We start from the raw sequence: 21,597 nt of genomic DNA on the forward strand, positions 1-21,597 counted from the left end.
GTAACTGGAACTTGGAAGACAGATATAGGCTGGAACTACAGAAAAAGGAATTATCAAAATGTAGATGGTCAATTGAAGCCATGAGAGTACATGAAATCACCTGGTGCAGGCTCCGGAGAGAAAAGAGCCTGGAAATAGCCAGAGGAAGAAAACAAAACGAGATCAAGGAGTGGTCAGAGAAACAGAAATAGTGTGATGTCAGAGAAGTTTAAGAGAAGACTCCTTTTTAAGGAGAACAAAGCGATCAATTTTAAATATTAAAGGAAATGCACATCTAACCTATGGGATTGAACAAAAAGTCTTTGTTGACCCAGGAAATTTTACTTTGACCTAGGAAGTTTTATTTTTATTTTTTTTTTACCTGTCCTAGTTCATATAAAATTACCAGCCATAGTTTATTTTTAAGAGGCAAGGTCTTACTCTGTTGCCCATGCTGGAGTATATTGGGTCCAATCAGAACTCATTGCAGCCTTGAACTGTTGGCTCAAGCAATCCTCCTGCCTCAGCCTACTGAGTAGCTAGGACTACACCCAGCAAATTTTTACTGATTGATTGGTTCATTGGAGATGGAGTCTCACTGTCACCCAAGCTGGAGTACAGTGGCGTGATCCTGACTCACTGAAACCTCTGCCTCCTGGGTTCAAGCGGTTCTCCTGCCTCAGCCTCCTGAGAAGCTGGGACCACAGGCATGTGCCACCATGCCTGGTTAATTTTTCTATTTTTAGTATAGGCAGGGTTTCACCATGTTGGCCAGGTTGGTCTTGAACTCCTGACCTCAGGTGATCAACCCTGCTTGGCCTCCCAAAGTGCTGGGATTACAGGTGTTCATGAGTCATCCTGTCTGGCTTCAGCCATTTAAAAAAAATATTTTTTGTAGAGATGGGGTCTTGCTATGCTGCCCATCCTGGTCTCAAACGCCTGGCCCGAAGAGATCCTCTTGCCTTGGCCTCCCAAAGCGCTGAGATTATGGGCATGAACCACCATGCCCAGCCTTTACTTTATACTTTTGTATGAATGTATGCTGTTGAGTAATTCTGCTCCACAATTAGATATAGTCTGACCACTAGTTAAGAATGACTGATGTGCTTTGAGGATTTTTGTTGTTTGTACCTCTGTACCTTAGACCTTGGGAAGAATTTAAAACACTCTTGTTGAGGAGAGAGTTGTGCGGTGCCTTTTTTTTTTTTTTTTTTAATCCAGTCACATGACTGGGTCCAAATTGCTTGAACATATTTCAGGTGGTTGACAAGTCATCTATGCTTATCATTTGCACCATGGCGCTAATATTTTCTATTTTTTTACACAGGTTCATAACCATTACTAGTCCAATATTCTACATCAGCTATCAGAACTTTCTGCAATGGAAATATTCTATATTTGTACTGTCCAATACGGTAGCCACCAGCTACATGAGTTACTGAGCACTTACAGTGTGGCTAGTGTGATTGAGGGAGTACATTTTAATTTTTTAAAAATTTTAATTAACTTACACAAGTGGCCACAGTGATCTTCAGTAATTCTATTTTTGCATTTGACATTGAAAGTTGTCCACATATGACAGTAGTCCTATTCAAAGACTTAAAATGAGACAAAATGTAGCTGTGAAACACTTGGTTAAAAAAAAAAAAGAGTGACTACCACTGTTCTCCACATGATTTTGCCTTTCTTGGTAAGTTTAATGCCAACCCACTTATTTTTTTTTTTAAAGGAAAGGTATTCATATCCCTTAATAACTTAGTGTGAAACTCTAGGACATATTTTCTTAAAGACTTCTTCCTTACTGATAGACAGACACAAATAATGCTTAAAATGTAAATACTGTTTCCTAGCCGTAGAATAAAAAACAGCAGAGGCTGTAAGACAAAAGCTGACAAAACACAAAGCTTTCATAAACCATAGTTTAAACAATCCTTTAGCTTACACTATTAACACTTTATTGAAAATATTTCTGTTGAAAAGAACAAACTATGCAAACACATCAAAGTATTTGTAAGAAAACAAAAGGACATCTTTACTACCAATGTGAGTTACTCACAAGCTGACAATTATCAACTTCTCAAGTAAGAACATTAACCTACTTGTGATTGAAGAAAGAATTATCTTGTCTATGGATGACATAAGCAACTTGGCCACGAAAGAACCACTGGATGAAACCACGTATAACTCCAATTTGGCCAGTTAACTTATATAAGTGAAATGAAACAGTTAATTTTATTCATTAATATACTCAAACATTATCTTCCACGATTTGCAATAAACTATCCAAATAATTTAAGCATGGCATTTACATATTTTTCAACACACAAAGAAAGAGTAAGGAGAGTATACAGTAATGAGACAGACAGAAAACAACAGCTTCCGGTGAAAGAGACCTAATATAGCCAAATACAAAAATAAGGAATGTAACCTCTTCTTTTTTTTTGAGATGGAGTCTTGCTCTGTTGCCCAGGTTGGAGTGCAATGGTATGATCTCCACTCACTGCAACCTATGCCTCCCTCCCGGGTTCAAGTGATTCTCCTGCCTCACCCTCCTGAGTAGCTGAGTACAGGCTTGTCCACTATGCCTAGCTAATTTTTATTTTGTATTTTTTTTTGTAGAGATGGGGCTTCACGAGGTTTGGCATGGGTGGTTTTAAACTCCTGACCTCAAATGATCCTCCTTCCTTGGCCTCCCAAAGTGCTGGGCTTACAGGTGTGAGCCACCACACTCAGCAGATACCCAGCTGAAATGTAACCTCCTGATAACGGCCAAATCACTGTATTAGAAACATTTAAATTCCAGCTCTGGGGGGGGGGGGTGTCAAGGGTGGGGCATTTACAAGGTTCCTTTAAGTTAAACCAAGTGGATAAATTTTGAAAGAAAAGCAATTTATGAACCTATGGACATATCATTAAGAAAGAAAAAAATTCTTAATAGATTCCAAAAGTTAAAAGGAGTTGGAAAAAAATCTAACTGGAAAGAAAAAAAATTTTGGTTTCAATTAAGGGGGGGTTTGGTCCATTTTATATAAGAGATTATTTATTCTTTTTCCAAATGGGCATTTATTATTTGCACAATAAAAATGATTCCTACATTAAAAACCATAATAAAACTACACATTAACCACAGAAGTACTTACTCTAACTGGAAAGAAAATGAACACGGCTATTTTCAAAACAGCAATTAACACAAAAGGTCAAATTATATAAATCATGACAAGTGTACATCTCATTTTTGACAAAAATAAGTTCCATTTTTACATTAATGCTTCATTGAACTTCTATATTAGAACCTCTGACCTTATTTACATTTACTATGAAATTTTTATTAGCATGTGTAACTCAAAGGCACTCAATTCAGAGGGTATAAAGTCCTGAGCTTAAGCAGGAAACCAAGTTCCCAACTAAAATTTGGACATAAATAATTCCAAAGATCAGAGAATATTAAAATGCTTAAAACTATATCTGGTACATAAATAATTCAAAAACCTAATAATAAAGATGTACAGACTGTAAAAGAAAAGACCATGTAAGGCAAGAAATATCCTTGGAATCAAATGGATTTCTCCCTCATTCAAGGATGAAGGTATGAAGCTAACTTTCATTCTTCTTAAAATCCTAGGAAAGCCAAATTTTAAAAAATAGCATGACAATGCTTAAGTTTATACAAAGTTTCTCAGCTTAATTTCCAAAACCAGGAAGAAAGTATTTAGTGATTAAAAACAAGTGTGGACTGGAAAGATACTAGACTAAAAGGAGGAATCATAATAAGCAGGTGAAACATTAAAGGAAAGCTTTAAATGCACCAACTGAAAAGAGCATTTCTAATTGGCCATCCAAATTATTCTTTTAGATTATTTTAGCCAAAGAAAAATAAATTTACAGATGGATAACTGAGGTCCACTAAGGTAGAAACAAAGTTTAAGCTAAAAATTAAATCTATATGTTGTTGCAGATAAACGTGAGATTTGCCTACAGCAATTTTCTACCGAAGCTAAAAGCGTGAGTTGACATCTTTCTAACAGAAATGGTTTGACAGATATTTTCTTGGCTTTAAAATGTTTTTTCATATATGCATAGAAACGCACTGAGGATAAGAATAATCTTCTGTATTGTCTGTACAGTTTGTAAGGCCTTTGTCATCGTTAGTCACCTTAGATGTGAATATCAGTAGGGCCATTAAATTAAAGCTGGCCTAAAAAGTTTTCAAAGTGCTAATGTTTCCAACTGATGAGATCTTCAGTTTTCTGCATTTTCTGGGTGATGATTATTTTCAATTCTTTTTTCTGGTGATATATACAAGAAGTTACAGCAGATATATAAAGGGAAGATCAGAAGCCTGCTGTCCAAGTTCATCACCACTTGTTCCTATAAGACAGATTTGTAGATTAATGACAATTAGATAGCAATATCTTAAAAATAAAAACAGAAAACCAAACTGTTGAACTGAATGAACCAAAGGAGATAGTGTCCTGAGTCTGAGATCCACATCTCCACTCTCCAAATCCCCACTCACTAGCTGTGTGACCTTGTTAAATGCAGTTTCCTCACTGTAAGATGGGAACAATATGAGTATCTGACTTACAGGAGGATTACATGAGACAATGCACAGAGGGTTTCACAAAGCCAGTTATATATTAAGTACTAAATAATGGTAATTATTTTCATCATTGTAAAAATTTCTGTCAAGTACTTACATATTTTGTGAAAAGACACAATGCCTAGAAATACATAAACTTCTCACTTGGCTTCAATTTTTTAAACATTTTATTTCCTTTAAAAAAAATTCATTATTTTTTTTAAAAAATGAGACAGGGTCTTTCTATATTGCCCAAGCTGGCCTTGAACTCCTGGGCTCAAGTGATCTTCCTGCCTCATCCTCCCGCCTCAGCCTCCTGAATTGGCTTCAATTTCTGATGCCCCTTGGGTACAGCAAATCACTGGGATGAAGGTTGGGAGTCATTATCAACAAAAAGCAGGGTTCCTACTACTGTTTAAGATTTCCCACTGTCCCTATGACAAGCATGTAATTTGTCTCCTGAAACATAAAAATACATTATGAAGGAAAAACAATTTCAGGTTCAGTTACATCAACACACACAAGAATGCTCAGAACTCCCAGAGACAGGAGCTGACGCTACACAAATATAACATCCCTGATGCTATACAGCTCTGTTTGGAACCTCACATATCCTTTACTAGAAGCATTTAGTAAAGAGAATCAATCCTCAGAATAAAAGAGGAAACACTAAAATGAGAATTCCTATGTTTTAAATGCCTGGGATATGTTCTCATGATATGTTCCTATGAGAAAACATAGGAATTCTCATTTTAGGAAACAGTATGCATTAGTTATACTTTATTTTGGATAATACACTATTAAACACTATTAATATCCAAAGTTTTAATTTTTTTTTGAGACGGAGTTTCGCTCTTGTTACCCAGGCTGGAGTGCAATGGTGCGACCTCGGCTCACTGCAACCTCTGCCTCCTGGTTTCAGGCAATTCTCCTGCCTCAACCTCCTGAGTAGCTGGGATTACAGGCACGCACCACCATGCCCAGCTAATTTTTTGTATTTTTAGTAGAGACGGGGTTTCACCATGTTGACCAGGATGGTCTCGATCTCTTGACCTTGTGATCCACCCACCTCGGCCTACCAAAGCCCTGGGATTACAGGCGTGAGCGACTGCGCCCAGCCAAGTTTTAATTTTTTACTGAGGCATGTATTTCTGAATGAAGAGGGACTAAAACTAGAATATTTGAGTGACTGAAGCAGACTTACTGGACACAGCTTCTGTGTTGACGGAACAAGATAAATTTGAATAAAGAAGGTAGAGAGTACAAATGTCACACACACACACACACACACACACACACAATCTCTCTATAAAAGAGGAAAAGTGGTATTTAAAAAAGACATCTGTGAATAAAATCAGGTGAGGCCATCACCTAGACTGATTGTGCTAACAATGTCACCAGAAAGGAATGATGCCAAAGCATGGTTGGTCTTCAGATGCTTAAGACATCCTGAGCTAGTCAACATTTATATCCATAATCTGGGTGAAGGGACATTTACTAAATTTGTTGAGGACAAATGCTTTGATGATATGTATATCTGATGATAAAAATCAATATAAAAGGCTCTGAGGAAGATTAGCCATCTGAGGCTAATTTGAATATAGTTAAGATTTGGGGACTCTTCAAGATGGCAGGGTAGGAGCAGCTCGGGGTTGAGGTTCTCAGTGAAGGCTCAGGAGGTGAGTTCAAGCTGCATTTTCAGACGGATCTTTGTTGCCCACAGAATGGGGGGATTCCCAGGTGGAGGAGACACACAGACGCCGCTGCGGCCGGCACTGCCATTTTGGCCAGCGCAGAAGCACAGCGGCACTCCGCACAAGGCACACTGGTCTGGATGCCCTGTTAAACCAGCAATCTGAGATTTGGGAGGGCAGATTAGCATATCCATCTGATTGAACGGGACTTGGACAGTGACCCAGACCAGGAGATTCCCGGGAGGTAACACTTGAGCCTGCGCAGTGGGTCACTGCATGGGAAATCGCACGGATCCCAGTCCCCAATCAGCGGGCAACAGAAATACCTGGGAGAGAGTCAACCTTTCAACTTAGGAAAGAGAAAAAGAGGGGCACTGAGGCGGCGAGCCAGGTGACCAGCCTCGACAGGTCCCACCCACACAGGGACAAGCAGGGCGTTGATTCCATAGGCCAGGGGTTGAGAGTTTCACTGTGGAGGCAACTGAGCCCTGGACGGCGCAGCTCGGTGGGGGAGGGGCGTCCCCCATTGCCGAGGCAATCTGCCCCTTCGGAAGTATACTCCCATTGCTGTCGCAGCCTGCCGTTGCCGAGGCAACCCGCCATAACAGAGAGACTCGGCCAATACAGAGGCAACAGAGCAGAGCACACGACAGCAGGGCGGAGCCCTCAGCAACAGGGCGAAGCCCAAGGCAACAGAGCAGAGCCCGCCACAGTAGGGCAGAGCCAACGCCAACAGGGCGGAGCCTCGACAGGCAAATAGTGACTAGACTGCCCCCTAGCGGGGCAGGAAAGTGCAACGGATACTCATAAACAAAGCCTTAATGCCCCAAGACAGAGCATCTGAGGAAAAAAAAAGGGGTTTATGAGTTCTGCTGCAGCAGACTTAAAAGTATCTGCCCAACAGTCCTCAATGAACAACGGAGCTCACAGCTCAGCACTCAAGCTCCTATAAGGTACAGACCGTCTCCTCAAGCAGCTCCCTGACCCCTGAATATCCAGAGTCACCTCAAAAAGGACTGATCAGACTGACATTTGGTGGGCATCATTCTGGGACAAAGATAGCAGAAGAAGAAACTGGTAGCATCCTTCACTGTTCCGCAGCTGCTACAGGTATACCCTAGACAAGTAGGGCCTGGAGTGGACCTCAGCAGTTGTACAGCAGAGGGGTTAGACTGTTAGAAGGAAAACTAAGCAACAGAAATACTTCACCATCAACAATCTGGGTGTCCACTCAGAGAACCAACCGAAAAGTCAGCAACTACTCAGACCACAGGAGGATAAACCCACAAAGATGGGAAGAAACCAGCGCAAAAAGGAGGAAAATACCTGAAACCAAAACACCTCGCCTCCTACAAAGGACCAAAACTCCTCGCCAGCAAGGGAACAAAGCCGGATGGAGAATGAGGGTGATGAAATGATGGAATCAGACTTCAGAAGATGGATAATGAGAAACTTCCATGAGCTAAAAGAACATGTTCTAAATCAATGCAAAGAAACTAAGAACCTTGAAAAAAGATTTGAAAAAAGATTCGAGGAAATAACAAGAATGGACAACTTAGAGAGGAATACGAATGAATTGAAGGAGCTGAAAAACACAACACGAGAACTTCGCGAAGCATGCACAAGCTTCAACAGCCGAATTGACCAAGCAGAAGAAAGAATATCAGAAGTCGAAGATTAACTCAATGAAATAAAACGAGAAACCAAGATTAGAGAAAAAAGCACAAAAAGGGAATGAACAAAGTCTCCAAGAAATGTGGGATTATGTGAAGAGACCTAACCTACGTTTAATAGGTGTACCAGAATGTGATGAAGAGAATGAATTCAAGCTGAAAAATACTCTTCAGGATATTATCCAGGAAAATTTCCCCAACCTAGCAATCCAGGCCAATACTCAAGTCCAGGAAATACAGAGACCACCACAAAGATATTCCGCAAGAAGAGCAACCCCAAGGCACATAATCGTCAGATTCACCAGGGTTGAAATGAAGGAGAAAATACTAAGGGCAGCCAGAGAAAAAGGTTGGGTCACCCACAAAGGGAAGCCCATCAGACTCACAGCAGATCTCTCGGCAGAAACTCTACAAGCCAGAAGAGAGTGGGGGCCAATATTCGACATCCTTAAAGAAAAGAACTTTCAACCCAGAATTTCATATCCAGCCAAACTGAGCTTCAGAAGTGAAGGAAAAATAAAATCCTTTGCAAACAAGCAAGTACTCAGAGATTTTGTCACCACCAGGCCTGTTTTACAAGAGCTCCTGAAAGAGGCACTACACGTAGAAAGGAACAGCCATTCCAAAAACAATAACAAATGCTAAAGAGCATCAAAAAGAAGAATAATCTGCACCAACTAATGGGAAAAGCAGCCAGCTAGCATCAAAATGGCAGTATCAAATTCACACATAACAATATTAACCCTAAATGTAAATGGACTAAATGCACCAATCAAAAGACACAGACTGGCAAATTGGATAAAAAGCCAAAACCCATCAGTGTGCTGTATCCAGGAAACCCATCTCACATTCAAGGATACACAAAGGCTCAAAATAAAGGGATGGAGGAAGATTTACCAAGCTAATGGAGAGCAAAAAAAAAAAAAAACAAAAACAAAAACAGGAGTTGCAATTCTCGTCTCTGATAAAATAGACTTTAAAGCAACAAAGTTCAAAAGAGACAAAGAAGGTCATTACATAACATGGTAAAAGGATCGATACAACAAGAAGAGCTAACAATCCTAAATATATATGGACCTAATACAGGAGCACCCAGATATATAAGGCAAGTTCTTAACGATCTACAAAGAGACTTAGACTCCCACACAATAATAATGGGAGACTTTAACACTCCACTGTCAATATTAGACAGATCAACCAGACAGAAAATTAACAAGGAAATCCAGGACTTGAACTCAGACCTGGAATAAGCAAACCTGATAGACATTTACAGAACTCTCCACCCCAAATCCACAGAATATACATTCTTCTCAGCACCACATCACACCTACTCTAAAATTGACCACATAATTGGAAGTAAAGCACTCCTCAGCAAATGCAAAGCAACTGACATAATAACAAACAGTCTCTCAGACCATAGTGCAATCAAGTTAGAACTAAGAATCCAGAAACTAACTCAGAACTGCACAGCTTCATGGAAACTGAACAACTGGCTCTTGAAAGTTGAATGGATAAAGAATGAAATTAAGGCAGAAATAAAGAAGTTCTTTGAAACCAACGAGAATGAAGACACAACATACCAGAATCTCTGGGACTCATTTAAAGCAGTCTCCAGAGGAAAATATATAGCAATAAGTGCCCATATGAGAAGAATGGAGAGATCCAAAATTGACACCCTATCGTCAAAATTGAAAGAGCTAGAGGAGCAAGATCAGAAAGACTCAAAACCTAGCAGAAGACAAGAAATAACTAAGATCAGAGCAGAACTGAAGGAGATAGAGACACAAAAAACCCTTCAAAAAATCAATAAATCCAAGAGCTGGTTTTTTGAAAAGATCAACAAAATAGACAGACCACTAGCCAGACTGATAAAAAAGAAAAGAGAGAATAACCTAATAGATGCAATAAAAAATGATACAGGGGAAATCACCACAGATTCCACAGAAATTCAAACCATCATCAGAGAATATTACAAACAACTCTATGCACATAAACTAGTAAACCTGGAAGAAATGGATAAATTCCTGGACACCTGTGTCCTCCCAAGCCTAAACCAGGAGGAAGCTGCAACTATGAATAGACCAATAACAAGGTCTGAAGTTGAGGCAGCAATTAAGAGCCTACCACACACAAAAAAGCCCAGGTCCAGATGGGTTCACAGCCGAATTCTACCAGACACACAAAGAGAAGCTGGTACCATTCCTTCTGAAACTATTCCAAAAAGAGGGAATCCTTCCCAAATCATTTTATGAGACCAACATCATCCTGATACCAAAACCCGGCAGAGACTCAACAAGAAAAGAAAACTTCAGGCCAATATCCATGATGAACATAGATGCAAAAATCTTCAATAAAATACTGGCAAGCCGATTGCAACAGCACATCAAAAAACTTATCCATCATGATCAAGTAGGATTCATCCCGGGGATGCAAGGCTGGTTCAACATATGCAAGTCTATAAATGTAATTCACCACATAAACAGAACCAAAAACAAAAACCACATGATTATCTCAATTGATGCAGAGAAGGCCTTTGACAAAATTCAACAGCCCTTTATACTAAAAACCCTCAATAAACTCGGTATTGATGGAACATATCTCAAAGTAATAAAATCTATTTACGACAAACCAACAGCCAATATCATACTAAATGGGCAAAAACTAGAAGCATTCCCTTTGAAATCTGGCACTAGACAAGGAGGCCCTCTTTCACCACTCCTATTCAATATAGTACTGGAAGTTCTAGCCAGAGCAATCAGGCAAGAAAAAGAAATAAAGGGTATTCAAATAGGAAAGGTGGAAGCCAAATTGTCTCTATTTGCAGACGACATGATAGTATACCTAGAAGACCCCATCACCTCAGCCCAAAAACTCCTGAAACTGATAAGCAACTTCAGCAAAGTCTCAGGATACAAAATAAATGTGCAAAAATCACAAGCATTCCTATACACTAATAACAGACTGAAAGAGAGCCAAATCAAGAACGAACTGCCATTCACAATTGCTACAAAAAGAATAAAATAGCTAGGAATACAGCTAACAAGGAACGTAAGGGACCTCTTCAAGGAAAACTACAAACCACTGCTCAACAAAATAAGAGAGGACACAAACAGATGGAGAAACATTCCATGTTCATGGTTAGGAAGAATCAATATCGTGAAAATGGCTATACTGTCCAAAGTAATTTACAGATTCAACGCTATCCCCATCAAGCTACCATTGACTTTCTTCACAGAACTGGAAAAAACCACCATGAACTTCATATGGAACCAAAAGAGAGCCCGCATAGCCAAGTCAATTCTAAGCAAAAAGAACACAGCGGGAGGCATCACACTACTGGACTTCAAACTATATTACAAGGCTACAGTAATCAAAACAGCATGGTACTGGTACCAAAACAGAGATACAGACCAATGGAACAGAACAGAGGCATCAGAGGCAACACAGCATATCTACAACCATACAATATTTGATAAACCTGACAAAAACAAGCAATGGGAAAAGGACTCCCTGTTTAATAAATGGTGTTGGGATAACTGGCTAACCATATGCAGAAAGCAGAAACTGAACCCCTTCCTGACACCTTACACTAAAATTAACTCCAGATGGATTAAAGACTTAAATATAAGACCTGGCACCATAAAAACCCTAGAGGAAAATCTAGGCAAAACCATTCAGGACATAGGAGTAGGCAAGGACTTCATGAACAAAACACCAAAAGCGTTGGCAACAAAAGCCAAAATAGACAAACGGGACCTAATCAAACTCCACAGCTTCTGCACAGCAAAAGAAACAGTCACTAGAGTGAATCGGCAACCAACAGAATGGGAAAAAATTTTTGCAGTGTACCCATCTGACAAAGGGCTGATATCCAGAATTTACAAAGAACTCAAACAGATTTATAGGAAAAAAACAAACAAGCCCATTCAAAAATGGGCAAAGGATATGAACAGATACTTTTCAAAAGAAGACATACATGAGGCCAACAAACATAAGAAAAAATGCTCATCATCACTGGTCATTAGAGAGATGCAAATCAAAACCACATGGAGATACCATCTCACGCCAGTTAGAATGGCGATCATTAAAAAATCTGGAGACAACAGATGCTGGAGAGGATGTGGAGGAATAGGAACACTTTTACACTGTTGGTGGGAGTGTAAATTAGTTCAACTATTGTGGAAGACAGGGTGGCGATTCCCCAAGGCCTTAGAAATAGAAATTCCATTTGACCCAGAAATCCCATTACTGGGTATATATCCGAAGGATTATAAACCGTTCTACTATAAGGACACATGCACACGAATGTTCATTGCAGCACTGTTTACAACAGCAAAGACCTGGAACCAACCCAAATGCCCATCCACGATAGACTGGATTGGGAAAATGTGGCACATATACACCATGGAATATTATGCAGCGATCAAAAAGGATGAGTTTGTGTCCTTTGTAGGGACATGGATGAATTTGGAGAACATCATTCTCAGCAAACTGACACAAGAACAGAAAATGAAATACCGCATATTCTCGCTCATAGGCAGGTGATGAAAAAAGAGAACACATGGACACAGGGAAAGGAGTACTACACACTGGGGTCTACTGGGGGGAATAGGGGAAGGACAGCAGAGGGGGAAGCGGGGAGGGATAGCCTGGGAAGAAATGCCAAATGTGGGTAAAGGGGAAGACGGCAGCAAAACACACTGCCATATGTGTACCTATGCAACTATCTTGCATGATCTGCACACATACCCCCAAACCTAAAATGCAATAAAAAATAAATAAATAAATAAAAGTACCTGAAAAATTCCACGAAGGAGAAAAAAAAAAAAGAATATAGTTAAGATTGGCCAACTCTGGAGAAAGAAGGAAGCCATGTGGATATCACTTAGCTGAATGGACATACCAATTCTTCAATATTAAATTGTATTAATCTCCACTCTCCATTTCTAAACAGGATAGATCAAATCCTAGCTACATCAAATCTGTTGTTTCACCTAAAGGTTCAATCTGCATCTACATTTGCACTGAAGTAAGCAAAGTTCCATTTTCCTTACTCCACTATGATGGAAGCTGTGGAGCCCATCTATTGCAGCAGCAGAGCTGCAGCATCTTCCTAGGTCTCCATTTCTACTTCCAGAAAATTAGTTGTTCATCTTTATGTCTAATACGTCCCTGCTGGTGCTGGAGGTTTCTGCAACTTAATTCGATATTATTCCTCTATTACTCCCCCACATTCTATCTTAAATGTCTAAATTCCAAGATCTAAGTACAACTCACTATTGGAAATCTTCACTTAATTATAAAGTAACTGAAATTCAAACCCTCAACCACTGGCTACTATCTAACCCTTCCTTTCTTTCTGGGCCACCTCCACTTTCATTCTTACAATTTAGCTTAAAAAAATAAATTTCTGGGTATTGTTGTTGGTAGTGTTTTTTGATGGTCTGTTTTTGTTTTGAGAGAGGGTCTCATTCTGTCACCCAGGCTGGAGTGTAGTGGTACGATCATGGCTCATTGCAGTCTCAGCCTCCCAGGCTCAAGTGATCTTCCTGCCCCAGCTTCCAAGTAGCTGGGACTACAGGCACCTCCCACCATGCCTGGCTAATTTAAAAAATTTTTTGTACAGATAGGCTTTTGCTATGTTTCAAGGGCTGGTCTTAAACTCCTGGTCTCAAGCAATCCTCTTGTCTTGGCCTCTCAAAGTGCTGGAATTACAGGCATGAGCTGCCATGCCAAGCCTGCAATTTGGCTTTGATTCCCCATCCCGGCTTTCGAATATCTCACCAGGTCACCTTTTTTGCCCATCTCTTAAATACCATTGGTCCCTAGGGTTCTATCCTATCATATTCCCTACACATTTCCTGTAAGTTATCTCATCCAATTATTATTTCTAGTTCAGGCATTACTTGCAAACTCCAAGTCCATTTATTCACCAGTGTATCAAATTTTCACCTTGATGCTCTCAAATTAAATATGCCCGAAACGTAATTTATCATCTCTTCACCATCGCCAACACTACGTCATGTTCATTTTCCTTTCTATAATTCAAATCTCGGGTAAAACCACTACTATAAATCAAATTGCCCAAACCAGAAAACCACAAACCATCTGACATTTCCTCATGCACACACACGATTAAGAATCAAATTTTCAATTGCACTAGTTGATTTCCAGAACCCATCAATATTTTCATCCTCACTGCTACCTTCTTTAAGGTTCTCATCACTTTTTATCTGAGTTATAGCTATATAATCAATAAACTGTTTTCTTGCCATTATCATACCTTTAATTCTTCCTACATATTGCCGTCTGAGGGAACCTTCTATAGTGCAAATCTATTTAGCATGGTCTTGTAAGATGGACAGTTACAAAATAAATACACAAAAATCATTAACTATTTTACATCATCAAAAGCTATTAGAACAAATGATTCATTTCATATTAGCAATTGAAATGTAAAATACAAAGCATTATACTTTCCAGGAAATACACAGGAACAATATGGGAAAAACTACAAATTTTAGAAAGAGACAGAAGAGAAGACCTAAATAAATGTAGAAAATATCATATTCCAGAAAGGAAGATATCAATTGTCCACAAACTACTCTATATATTTAATCATATAAATTAAAATCCCCATAGGCATTTTTGAAAGGAAACTTGACAAACTGACTCTACATCCCATACAGGAGAATAATCATGCACAAAGAACTGAGAGATTTTTGAAAAAATCATTTTTGAATAATGAAGGTGGTTTTGCATTACTAAATATTAAAATGCGTCTTCAAGTTAGCCTAATTAAAACAATGCCTTGTCCTCATAACAAAGAAATCAATAAAACAGAAGCCCAGAAATGAAAGCAAGTTTTAAGTATTTTCTGTCTGATAAGGCATTTTAAATGCATTGATACATCTGCTACATTTCAGATGTAACATCAAATACTCCAGAGTAAAAAACTAAGCCATAAAAAGAACAGAAAAATATATAGGTGACTATTTATATAATCCTAGTAAGAATAAGGGGGCCTAAGGATTACACACACACACACACACACACACACACACACACACGAATCATAAAAGAAAAAAACAGATTGTTTTGAAGGTTGAAAAGACAAATGACAAAAATGTAAAACCTGTCCAGGCATGGTGGCTTATGCCTGTAATCCCAGCACTTTTGGGAGGCTGAGGCAGGTGGATTGCTTGAGGCCAGGAATTCCAGACCAGCCTGGGCAATGTGGCAAAACCTAGTCTCTATATAAAAAACACAAAAAACTTAGTGGGGTGTGGTGGTGTGAGCCTGTAGTCTCAGCTACTTGTGAGGCTGAGGTGGGTGGAAAGCTTGGGCCCAGGAAGTGGAGGCTGCAGTGAGTCAAGATTGCACCACTGCACTCCAGCTTGCGTGACAGAGTGACAACCTGTCTTTAAAAAAAAAAAAGAACAAGAAAAAACTTAAAAATTAACAAGAAAAAAATGACTATTTTAAACAAACAATATAAACTGTCAGTTTACATGAGATAACATGTTCAATAAGCATAAAAACCCCAACAATACCAGTAACCAAAGAAATAAAAATTAAGGGCTGGGTGCAGTGGCTCACACCTGTAATCCTAGCACTTTGGGAGGCCAGGGCAGGTAGATCACTTGAGGCCAGGAGTTCAAGACCAGCCTGGCTAACATGGGGAAACCCTGTCTCTACTAAAAATACAAACATTAGTGCACTCCAGTCTAGGTGACAGAACAAGACTCTATCTCAATTATACTTCTTAGAATTTATGCTTTAAAAAATCAGAAAAATGAACAAAGATATATGTGTATTCCTTATAGTAATGAAAAAAATGGCAACTTTATCCAATAAAGAGGAATTATCTAAATTATGGTATAGCTAAAACAACATTTTTATTACAGTTCATAAAAATGATGCTATGAATATATATTTATTGACAAGAAAAGCTATGTACTACAAAGTGGGGAAAAAAAAAGCAGGTTATAATTGTTACCTCACTGTCTGATGTGTCTAGGCTCTCCCAGCCTTGGGATCTGAAAGAGGGCCAATCCTTCCTGCTCCTGGGACCAGGCCAGGAGACCCTATTTTGCCTCTCCCCCAGGCCTGACCACTGGGCAACCAACAAGTTCTCCCTGCCCCCTGAGTTGGCCATGAAGAAGACAGAGGACAACAACACACTTGTGTTCATTGTGGCTGTTGAGGCCAAAAAGCGTAAGATCAAACAGACTGTGGAGGAGCTCTATGACACTGATGTGGCCAAGATCAACACCGTGATCAGACCTGACGGAGAGAAAAAAGCCTATGTTCAACTGGCTCCCAAGCATGCTCCTTTTAGATATTGCCAAGAAATTGGGATCATCTAAGTTGAATCCAGCTGGCAAATTCTAAATATATACACATTTTTCATCATTAAAAAAAAGCAGGTTACAAAATAGCTAACCTAGTATGATCCAATTTTGCAAAAAAGATACAGGTGAAGAAAAAACTCAGTAATGTATCTGAGTGGTACATGTATGATTGTTGTTTCAGCTGAGTTATATTTTCTATTTTTTCTACGTCTATCACCTATATGAAACAAATATACAACTCCCAAAGTAAACCTTCTAAACTCCATCAACAGCCCTTATGCCCTGGCTCTAGTTATACTGAACTCTTCCAACTATCTTCCAGTTTCTTTAATGACCCGTGTATTCACTTGCTTGCATCCTACTCATCATTTGAGGCTTGGTTCAGGTATGCATTCACTTTAACACTTTTCCAGGAGAGGATGTTTTCCCTGAGCTGTCTTTCTTTCTCTTTCTCTAATAACCATCCCCTACTCCCACAACTGCTCAGTTACAGGTTAGTGTCTTCTCCCTCAAGGTTGTACTCTGAGCTCATTCTATCATGTTCCTTACACTAGGCTATATTAATGAAAGCCTGTCTTTATTTCTTCTACTCCTAGCTGAGAACCAAGCACACAGTGAGGACACAAATGTTTGCTGGAGGAACATTTGGAATACAACTATTATCTTGGCGCTTTTATAAGTCTCTGGCTGGGTTTGAGCCATGACAGTATTTTTTCATGAAGTTTCAGGTAGAACATAAAGATAGTCAGTCTATTCAGCTGCAGAGGGTACAAGAAGGACCAACAGAGAATTCTGATGGAGATCTGACTTTCTCATAATATATCTGCCTTGAAATGGACTTTCCTACATACTACCTTTCATGTAAGATGGTCAGCTATAGTTTCAACAATGGGTGGATGACCCTCTGTAAGAATGCTGTTGAAGAAGTTCTCATATAGGGCACGTGAAGTTACAATGATCACTTCCAGGGTTACCTGCAGTGCTAAGGATGTTCTATGACAGTCTCTTCAGTCTAAAGAAAACTACTAACTTGCCATAATTTATGTAACTATAACAGGCTCTGAATCCTTTAATAAAACATTATACCCTTTGGAATGATGATTAGTTTTAGTAAACTTCCTCAATATTTTAACAGCTCTCAATTTTACTTTAAAAAATGATCTACTTTCTCACCATGACACTTTGAAACTTCTCTGTGTGTGATGTATGAATAAATAAATGGCTTTGGAGATAATCTGGGGAACATTACATGGCTTGCTATCTTACAAATCTAATGGGCTAGAGAATAATGCTCCTATGATATTCAGGAGCTATGGAGACATACAGGATTGTCTTCAAGATGCCTGCTGTGAATATATAAATAAATGCACTGTGTACACAATGGATAAGGCACTTAAGATTCCTAAAATTATACAAATAAATTTTAGTGCTGAAGATGATATTCAGGCTAAACAATTATTTCCTTATAATCAGCTTTTCCCTGCCTCTCAAATTATGTTTTCTTTCTTTGTCCCAATTATGCTTCCGTTGAGATGGGGTCAATTATGCACAAGTGAATGTGGTACTTTCATCTTTACCTTCAAAAGACTTTCAAACCAACTTTTAGGTCAAATTGCCATCACTTTAATGTTAATTCTACTTAAGAATTTTGAAAAGCAGATTCAAAAGACAAATATTATAATGTTACACCAGAAGATAATCGAACATACCTGATCTTTTTCAAGTGTAAGTATTTGATAGCCAGTTGTTCTGCTACATGTTAGTTTTCCACTACTATCAAAAGAAGCCAAACGTAATCTAGGATTAAAGAAATAAATAATAAATAAACATAAGATTTTTAAACCACAGATTAAACAAGCCCTCCCTCACTTTCATACTTACTTTTTCCTCTATGTTTTTTCTTTGATAAAATACTTTTAGGAAGTCTTTTCAAACTGTAATCTGACTGCATTCAGTGAGAAGCCCGTGCTATTACATATATCTGGTCAAGAGAAATAATTTATAGGCTGGGCGCGGTGGTTCATGTCTATAATCCCAGCACTTTGGGAGTCCGAGGTGGGTGGATCGCAAGGTCAGGAATTCAAGACTAGCCTGGCCAAGATGGCGAAACCCTATCTCTACTAAAAATAGAAAAATTAGCTGTTGTGGTGGCAGGTGCCTGTAATCCCATTATTTGGGAGGCTGAGGCAGAGAGCTGCTTGAACACGGGAGGCGGAGTAAGCCGAGACTGCTTCACTGTAGGCTAGCCTGGACGACAGAGTGAGACTCTGTCTCAGAGAAATAATTTATAATGTTTTTATTGTGGTAAAATATACAAAACATTTATCATTTTAACCATTTTAAAGTATATAGTTCTGTGGCATTAAATACATTTCCACATTGTTCTGCACCCATCTCTAGAACATTTTAATTTTCCCTTGCTGAAGCTCCTTACCTATTAAACACTAACACCCCATTTTTCCTTCCCTCAGGTCCTGGCAACCACCAGTGTATTCTCTGTACCTATGAATTTGTCTACTCTACGTAACTGATATCAATGGAATTTTATAATATTTGTGCTTTTGTGTGTGGCTTATTTTACTTGGTATGTCTTCCAGGCTCATCCATGTTTAGCTTGTATCAGAATTTCCTTCCTTCTCAAGGCTAAATAATGTTCTATTTTATGTATATACCACATTTTGTTTATCTAACATCTGTCAGTGAACATGTGGGTTGCTTCCATCATTTGGCTATTTTGAATAATGCTGTTATGATCAGAAGTTTATAAAGTTTAAGTCCCTATTTTCAATTCTTCTAGGTCCATACTCAGAAGAGGAATTTCTGGATCATATGGTAATTCTGTTTAATTTTTTTAAAGGAAGCATCATGTCATCTTCCATAGTGGCTATGCGATTTTACATGGTCATGAGCAGCACACAAGGGTTCTAAACAATGCACATCCTTGCCAACACCTGTTACATTTCTTTTTGCTATCTTGTTTTTACTAATAGCCATCCTAATAGGTATGAAGTGATTGATGGCTCACTATGGTTTGGTTATATTTTCCTAATTAGTAAATGTTGGATATCTTTTCATGTGTTTATTAGCCATTTGTATATCTTCTCTGGAGAAATGTTTATGCAAGTATTTGGCCCATTTTTGAGTTGAGTTTTCTTTTTAAATTACAGTGTTGTAGGAGTTTTCTATATATTCTGGATATTAATATTTTGTTAAGTGTCTGGTTACAAATATCTTCTCTCATTCCCTGGGTTGCCTTTTCACAGTCTTGACACTGTCCTCTGATGCACCGGTTTGTGATTTTGATGAAGTCCAATTTTATCTGTTGCTTCTTTTGTTGCCTGCACTTGGGTGTCTTATGGAAGAAATCACTGCCAAATCAATTGTTATGAAGCTTTTCCCCAATGTTTTCTTCCAAGAGTTTCATAGTTTTCGTTCTTATGCTTAGCTCTATGATCCATTTTGAGATAATTTTGTATTTGTTGTTAAGTATAAACATATTACTTTTAAACCATACGTTCATTAAGCTATTGTCCAATTTGTCAGCTTCTCTCAGAGAAAAAGATTGCCAGCAGGTATTGGGCAAAGTTTGACATATTAAATCCTTTAAAAAGTTAAGGATAATACAAGTTTTCCTGGAAACATACCTTGCTACATATTTCTACAGTTTGGACCTTTAATTTGCTAGGAATAGCAACAAGGCAACAGCTTCAAGGCTGACATTCCCTACTGGTATATATTCCAGCCTATTCATTCTCCCTGACATACTAGATCTTATGATTCTGATTACTAATAATACATTTCATAGGAATGGAGCCTCTTCATTTCCTACCACTTCCACATATAATGTATCCAAAGTTCTACTAATGTTGCTGTTTTTGTTGTTTGAGACAGAGTTTCACTCTTGTTGCCCAGGCTGGAGTACAAGGGTGCAATCTTGGCTCACCGCAACCTCCACCTCCCAGGTTCAAGGCATTTTCCTGCCTCAGCCTCCTGAGTGGCTGGGATTATAGGCATGCACCACCACGCCTAGCTAATTTTGTATTTTTGGTAGAGATGGGGTTTCTCCATGTTGGTCAGACTGGTCTTGAACTCCTGACCTCAGGTGATCTGCCCACCTCGGCTTCCCAAAGTGCTGGGATTACAGGGTCAGCCACTGCATCCAGCAAGGTTTTATTTCTTACATTTCCTCTGGAGTGAAAAGGGGTGGGCTGGGGAAATCTCATCCTACCTAAATGCTATGCTCCTTCGAGGTTGTAAACTGACAGATCCGCTACATGGTTGATTCAGTGTATTGCGTTTGAAAATGATGTATCGATTGGTATAAGTTACAAGTAGGTCGAAACCAAAGTTAAAACCCGTCCAACGCCAGCAGTACTAAAAAACACAAAAGAGAGTTTTTATTTCAGTTGAATTAAAAAAACTTATTTCAGTTAAATAAAAAAATAGACACATTTCACTTTATCATAATAGCAAGTCAAAAATAAAAAATTCAAACTGTCTTTTTGTCTCTAACCCATTCCAAGTATTTCCCTCATGGGTGGTCGACTTTTTGTCAGTGCCTTTTTCTTAAGGCTTACCACCCAGAACTATATATCTAAGCCAGAAAAGCTGCCCTTATAATTATAATTTTCTAAGTTAATTTTTTCTTCATGATCAGTTTCCTTATCTCTCCACACTGCAATTCTACCATAAATAATAAGGCTTTTCACTGTAACTCTAAGCAGGTATATAGCTTAGGGAACTAAGAGTCTAGATGGGGGTAATTAAGAACCCATTAAGATCCACTTTGCTTTAAAAATACTCAAAATACCTTAAGTAATTATCCAACAGACACACAACTAGGTTATTTTAAATATCATCATGAAGTTCGCAAGTTTATTCTATCAGCTAATAGTTAATGTGAGCGTATCAGATAAGGTGGTGTGATACAGAGAAGTAGTTAGGGCTTCAAGTGTTTGGCTGACACGCTGAATTGCAATTCAGTATTTAACTGATATTTATGGAGCACATATTATATGCCAGTCACTCCTCTAAGCAACAGAATCACAGCAGTAAATAAAATATAGTTTCTGCCCTAGTAGAGGTGACAACTGTAGGAGCAAAGGTTTTTTTTTTTTTTTTTTTTTTTTTTTAAGAGACAGGGTCTTGCTATATTGCCCAGGCTGAACTCAAAACTCCTGGGTTCAAGCAATCTTTCCACCTAAACCTCCCAAGTAGCTGGAACCGCAGGTGCAAACCACTGTGCCTGGCTGAAGCAAAGGTTTTGAATAGGTGAGCATGGATAGAGTCCAGTACAAAGAAAGGGAATGGACTAAGAT

At 38.7% G+C, this 21,597-nt stretch overlaps 1 protein-coding gene across 1 annotated transcript in view; it reads right to left on the bottom strand.

Annotated features, from left to right (window-relative positions):
- Nucleotides 1–1,911: 1,911 nt before the first annotated feature.
- The window catches only part of GMCL1 (germ cell-less 1, spermatogenesis associated), a 60,956-nt gene continuing 41,270 nt past the window's right edge, over nt 1,912–21,597 (bottom strand). The window contains exons 12-14 of the mRNA XM_002757661.6: nt 20,508–20,653; nt 17,989–18,076; nt 1,912–4,347 (exon numbers count right to left, since the gene is read on the bottom strand). Of these exons, the coding sequence (XP_002757707.3) occupies nt 4,219–4,347; nt 17,989–18,076; nt 20,508–20,653 (363 nt within the window). The 3' untranslated portion in view covers nt 1,912–4,218. The remainder of the gene's footprint in view (nt 4,348–17,988; nt 18,077–20,507; nt 20,654–21,597) is intronic.

The sequence above is a fragment of the Callithrix jacchus genome, chromosome 14 (genome assembly GCF_049354715.1).
Source record: "Callithrix jacchus isolate 240 chromosome 14, calJac240_pri, whole genome shotgun sequence".
NCBI classification, from domain to species: domain Eukaryota; kingdom Metazoa; phylum Chordata; class Mammalia; order Primates; family Cebidae; genus Callithrix; species Callithrix jacchus.